This window comes from Lactuca virosa, chromosome 3 (assembly GCF_052849685.1).
Source record: "Lactuca virosa cultivar CGN04683 chromosome 3, Lactuca_virosa_CGN04683_v6, whole genome shotgun sequence".
Lineage (NCBI taxonomy): Eukaryota > Viridiplantae > Streptophyta > Magnoliopsida > Asterales > Asteraceae > Lactuca > Lactuca virosa.
The window spans coordinates 380,700,037-380,706,743 of NC_136428.1; the positions used below are offsets into that span (position 1 = coordinate 380,700,037).

At 35.4% G+C, this 6,707-nt stretch overlaps 1 protein-coding gene and 1 long non-coding RNA gene across 2 annotated transcripts; one reads left to right on the forward strand and one right to left on the reverse strand.

Moving 5' to 3' along the window:
- The first annotated feature begins 380 nt into the window (after nucleotides 1-380).
- Nucleotides 381-1,322, forward strand: LOC145163175 (uncharacterized). The gene is made up of 3 exons (XR_013739628.1): nucleotides 381-441; nucleotides 512-596; nucleotides 896-1,322. It is a non-coding gene; the product is annotated as an uncharacterized LOC145163175 (long non-coding RNA).
- Nucleotides 1,323-1,852: 530 nt separating this feature from the next.
- On the reverse strand, nucleotides 1,853-2,924 carry LOC145163176 (metalloendoproteinase 1-like). The gene has a single exon (XM_079082036.1). The coding sequence runs from the start codon at nucleotides 2,907-2,909 to the stop codon at nucleotides 1,962-1,964; it is 948 nt and encodes a 315-aa protein (XP_078938162.1). The 5' UTR covers nucleotides 2,910-2,924; the 3' UTR covers nucleotides 1,853-1,961.
- Between the last annotated feature and the right edge of the window lie 3,783 nt (nucleotides 2,925-6,707).

Genomic DNA, 6,707 nt, shown 5'->3' on the forward strand with positions numbered 1-6,707 from the left:
CAGAGGTTAAAAGATCGATGCAGGGTATGATTTCAAGGTTGATGTTGTTTGTTTTTGTTGATTGTTTTGCATAGTTTTTTGAAGTTTTGAATTGAGAATTTATTGGTTATTTTGATTGCAGAGTTTGTTTGATGCATAAATCCATTTTTATCATAAGGATAAAATTGTACAATTAATAGTATTTGGTCCTAAGTTTAAATGTAGAAAAAAGGAATTTATTTGATATTCAGTGAGTTTTGACAAATTTTCATAATCTAAAAATATGGTAAACTTGATAACCCATGTTTCCCTTGAATAGGTTAGGTGGATGAGCAAGAAAATTGAAAAATGTGAGAAAGAAATTTGAATGATTTCGTGATGAAGACAGGCTTCAAGGGCCGTGGAAATTGCATTATTAAAGAAATTAAACAAATCCATGGAGTATGCATTTGGCGAAAATGGGTATGTGGCTACTTCTCTTTTAACTATTTTTTTTTTACTTTTTTTAATAAACCCTTTTTACATGCTACAGTGCCAATTCCATCAAGCATTTTGTCTCTCCGATCTGCAACAATGTTAGATGGGTTGCTTCGGGGCAGTCGTTTCACCTCCAAATGGTTAGATTGCTTCATATAACTCTTGATTTTTGTACTGCTTTTTCTGAAACCAAATCACCCTATTTGTTTTAAATCACATAAGAATATAAAATAGACGTACGTACTAGATTCGTTAAGATGGTGAAGGGCATTATTGGAAACGTTCCTGTTTTTGGAATTTGCATCAGCCATCAACATGCCTTGGTTGTGTAGACATACGAAACAAAATGTTTTTTTTTTAAATACAGATGGTTATGTGATCCTTATTAATCATTAAAATCCTTATTATTTTGTTTTGTTTTTATTTATTGAATTTACAGGTTTACAAATGTTACACAACCTAATGAGAGACATTACAGATAAGAGTTCATTAAGATTCCAACATTAGGAAAGCTTCTCAAGGTAAGTATTAGAAAGTGTGAGAAAGTTAATATCATACACAAATTGTTAAATCACCATATTATCCATGGCAGGTCTTTGAGTTTCTGCCTGAACGAAAGATTCTTACACTGCAAAATATCTTAAAACCTTCTCCTAATGGGCCAAAAGGTTTGAACAAATTATGAATACACTTATTTTTTCTATATTAAAATTTAAAATATTTTATAGTTTTGCTTCCTTCGATAATGAAACTCCTGTTGGTTTCTTTTTCAGCTCCAAAGAATAGATTTTGTCATTGACAGAGCATAGGGACAAACATGTTGGTTTTAAAATGTTGACTCCAAAATAGCAATATATTTTTGTATATCTGTGCATTAAGTTTTTTAGTTTTTTTTTTTGTTTTCACAACCTGTTTTGTTTATTGTCCATTAGGTCCATCAAATTAGCCGAAATCCCCGTCACAAGTGGATTCGACGATAGTAATTCTCATTATGAAGTGCACTCTTGGTGAAGAAAAAATGCACATCGATATGTCGCCTGAACATGACAGCCTAATCGATATGTACACAAATAGCACATGCCGTTTCTTAATTTATCAGTTTGCGTTGAATTGTTTCCAATATAATTATGAAAGAGGAAAAACACTTGCAATGGAAAAACTCCAGAAAAACTAAAAGCTACCTTCCAACCCCGCAACGCGGGGGAACCTTTCTAGTTTGTAAACATGTTTTTGGATAGCGTATAAAAATTTATTTATATTGTAAACGCTTATGTATGGCGGCGTGACACAATATTACTATGACCGTCTAAATAAGGTCCCACACCAGAGATGTTATTATAACCCGTTAATAGAATTGATTGTCCCCCTTCAATAATACCTGAATTCTACTAATCAATTAAAATAAAATCGCATATTTCGAAATTATTATACGGATATCTCTTAACAAGCAGATTTCTTAATGACAAGCACACCGAAAACACGTAGACCTAAGCAGGTACACCAATCTAATTACCATATAGAGCCCTGATCCCTTGAATGTCGTCCGAGTTCAATCCTTTTGTTACCCCTGCAGTGAAACTACCCCACATTATCGCATTCTGAAATTCACTATGATCTAGCCCAAGGAGGTGTCCTATTTCGTGTAGCGCCAAAGTCTCTACATCAAAAGCATTAGGCACCGCTCCAACTACCCAAGGATCATCAGCATCGTAATGAAATATTCCATTTGTAGGTGCAAAAGCATGGGCCAACACGCCACCAGGTCCGTCAAATGGCCTGCTATCTCCATGAGATCCACGTTGAAAAGTAATCTTTAGGTCAGCACCTTGATAAGTTGTAGCTCTTGAAAACGTGAAGTATTGAGAAGCAGTAGCCCATTTCGTAAAAGCTCGAGCTACAGGAGGCATGAATCTGGTTGGGAAACGGGATCCGAACCCATAAGTTAGCTGCTTTTTACCCCTAGGCCATTTCGGTGTTCCTGGAAAGAATCGGTAATGAGACACTGTGTGTAAAGGGTTATTGGTGTTATGGCTATGGTGAGTTTCTTTATCGGGGAAACCACAACGAGGCATCACCATCTGGGACACCGTTGGCCCATCAAGCGTCCCAGTGGCATTCAGATGGTAGTAGACCTGGTACGACTTGACGGCTTCCTCGAGCTCCTCGTCAAAATTATCTTCTTCAAGATCGGTGACATTGTTAGGGTTTTTCTGGTAGTTTAAATACCCGAAACGAGCAAGATAGAGTTTTAGGTCACGGACGCCCTTCAGTTTCTCGCCCTTACGGCACCCTTGCATGGCTTTAAGAAAGTCAAAAGGTGATGGGGTCGTGTTATTACTCGATAACCCATTTGGTTTTAAATGATCAGGGTAGTGCAAATGGGAAAGAACTGGTAGCACAAAGGAAACAAGAAAGAAGACGCATGCAAAGGGAAGAAAGAGTATAGAAGCCATTACGAGTAGAAGACCACGTTGAAAGCTTGAGACATGTTTAGCAGGTTCATCACTTCTATTTATATTGATTTTCTCTTGTGTTTTTCATTTTTTTTATTAGTATCCTAAAACCGTGAAAAGAGATGGAAATTTCTTTGGTCTTTGAGAGATGACTTTTATTATTATTATTATTTTAACTTGGATATTATTAATAATTTGTAATTATAATTAATTCTTCTCATGATTTAGAAAGTTAGACAATAAATTGACCACTACGAAAAAAAAAAGTCATGCGAACAAGCCGGCAATATAAAGTCTTATAGTCAAGTTTTTTAAATCTTAAAATATATTTATCTATTATACGATGCAATATAACTGTATTTATAAAAAATACCTTCTAAAAAAGGATAAGTATAATATAAAAATACAAATTAAGAAAATAATAAAATAAGGTAATTAAATTTGTTATTTCATAAGGTTTTTTAATCAAACTGTTAAAAAAAACTAAATATGCAAGAAAATGGAACCATATAAAAATAATAATAATAAATAAATAAAATAAAAAATACTTATTTCAAAATTTTAATCTACTCTAATAAATAAATGTTTTTTTGTCATATGTCACACTCTCATTTAATTTGTCAAATATCATTTTGTGGTTATTTTGAATTAATTTCTTTTCCACATGTCATTTTATGAGTTTTTCTATTTTAATAAATTTCACATAATACTTTAATGTAATAATTACAATAAATTGTAGTAGTAAACGAATATCAATTTCAGTAATGGATTTACATTCTTATTTTAAAACTTCCAAATTAAAACTTATTAGTTTATTTTGTTTACTTATTTAAATTTAAAAGAAAAGTCAATTTTAATAATTTATTATTTTTTATATTTTCTTATAAATCCAAAGGTCTTAAATATTTAGACATTTATATTTAATTTTTTTTAATTAACTCATGTAATACATGAGTGTTACACCTAGTATTTAGTATATCAGAAAGGCCGGATTACACAAATTATATTATGCGTATGTTAGTGATGGCCAAATATCTTGGATATTTGGCACATAGACTTCTTGATTTGTAGTTACTTATGATTTCGGTTTTGTTGTATTAGAGGGTTACTGTTCCCCTTTGTAGCTACAAGACTCACCATACCCTTGTTACTGTCCCTCTAATACTATTTATTAATAACCCTTCATTTGAATACACTACAAGAATAAACCTCTACGTAGACACACGACAGAAATCGTAGCTTCAGAGGATCCTATAGGGGCGACATGTCGTCGTGATATGGTTGACAAATAAACTTTGATTTATGAAGCTAAAGCGACAATAAATCATCTCTATTTGTTAGGTGGGAATGAAAAAAAAGTTATGCATGTATCTGAAAAGTGGTATGTACGACATATCGTCGAAAGTAAATAAAAATGAATATACAAAGTAAATAAAAGTGAATATACAAATATTTTTAATGTATTTAACTATAAAATAGAGGAAGGTGTAGTTTTGTTAGGTTGGGATGACATATCATCCTGCACTTTTAATTAATTCTTTTAATCACAAAATTAATTTCAATTAGTTTCTGATTAAATACTAACTATGTTAGAGACAGGATCCCGGAGCTACTCCGAGATCCTCATATCTAAGGATCCTCAAAGGATTAGGATCCCGAATATACTATAGGATCTTGACTAATATTTTTTTATTTTTTTAAAACAGTTATATGCTCTTTTGTCTTTCTCACATGTGCAGAAATAACTATTCAAAGTCAAATTCTCAACGTATAGTCGTCACAACCATGCAAAAGACCCGGAGGACCAAGTCAAGCAAACAGCTATAAGTAATCTCGGAGGATCCCGAAATTTTCGGAGTTCTAGTTATTAGGTTTTAACTATATAAAACACTTGTATTCATCACACTACACACGAGACTTAGTAGAATACTATCACTTGGACTCATACTCATTCCATTTTCTGTGTAATTTTCATTTCTATCAATACAAACATCAAGGCAGGTGATCGTTATCACCTCCCACAGTTTTATGCTGGAGATCCTAACAAGGATCAAGGGCTTTCCTTGTAATCGATTTGTATTGCTTTTATTCACTTTACTTATTTTCTTTATATTGGACATCACATCCTCTCAAACACTTTGGTCAATTTCAGTTCAATTATTTTATGACCAAAACAATTTGGCGCCCACCGTGGGGCCCTGGTGTTAAACTCTCTCAGAAAATCATGTCTACTCAATCGACTCTCTCCTCCTCCTCGATTCCTACTATTTCCTTTAAAAACCTTCCACTACCACCGACTGGAGCTCCCAATAAAATCTTTGAGACTATGAAGAAGAACACCTCCCCTGTCACTCCGGGACTCCAGGATCCTCCTGTGTTGATTTCTAACAGCGAGATCTTTGCTATGATGAAGAAACTGGAGCGACAGGTCGCCCAACAGCAGGAGGATAACATGATGATTCTCAAGGAAGTGTAGAGAATGAGGACGGAATTCCACAAGCCTCAGGAGGCAACGTCCTCGGTCTTAGAGCCCAAGATCCTGAACTTTGACAACATAAGATCCTCAGCAATCAGTCGCGAGATTCATGATACTAACGAAACCTTTGTTACTCCCAATAACAGGGATCCTGGTAACTCTATCAATAGTAATAATTTTACAACTAACTCAATGGATCTTGACACAGGTTTAAGCCCTATCATGGCTAAAGATGTAACGCCCGGCTTGCGGGGCTAAGCATTTTTAGATGATGTGATAGTCTAGGTCAACTATTGTAACTCTTTTTGAAGTAATAAAGATGAAATATTTGAATACTATGTGAATTATGTGTATTTGTGTGCTTATAACTTAATTATAAATGTGTAATAAATAAAGAATAAAAATAAGCGTCAAAATTAAAGTGTGAGATAAGCCCGATATCTTTACATAAAGTTATAGCGGTCAAAACAAGGATTTCGGGGATATAAATAACGCCGAAATCCGAGTTATAACGAAGAAGTTATGAACCGTCGAAGTTTCGCGACCGAACCGGCACGATACCGGGAAGCGTAAATAGTGAATTTACGATAGAGCGAGTTTTAGCCTTAGCGATCTAAACGAAACTCGTAGAATACGTTAAACCGAGAGCGTCCATAAAAAGAACGCCCAAATCTGACTTCGTATGAAGAAGTTATGATTTTTCGAAGTTTCGACTTAGCAGTGTACAGCCCGAAGTTCGAATATTAGATCGAGTGGTTTTTAGCCGACACAACCTAAACGAGAATCGAAGATCTCGTTAATAGTAGCGTAACGATAAAAAGACAGACGAAAACGGACTTCGGATGAGGAAGTTATGAATTTTTAACGGACCAATCGTGTCCCGGCCTGTTAAAAATATAACTTTTAAACTAAAGTCAAAATTAGCCGACGAAGTCTAAATGAAAGTTGTAGAGTACGTTCCCGCCTACGCATGGATATAAAGAACGTCGAAAAAGGAGCTCGTATGCGAGAGTTACGAATTTTTAAAGTTTAGACTCGAATTTGCGAAGCCTGTTGCTCGATTGATGACGTGGCCGAATCCCAGCTGTCCGATGAGCTCGCTTCGGATTGCGACATGTCGCCCTTCACATACGCCCAGCGTTCGCATCCGACGCCCCGCGTACGAAGTCCCTACACTGCGCGGTCTAGCTCCCTTGTGCAGTCCGAAGGCGTCCACGTCGCTCCATCCGAGGGTCGGCACCTGTCCACTACGCCCCGCGTAGCCGAGGACTACGCCCAGCGTACGTATGAGGCTCGCGGCTATAAATACCCTGCGAAGGCAG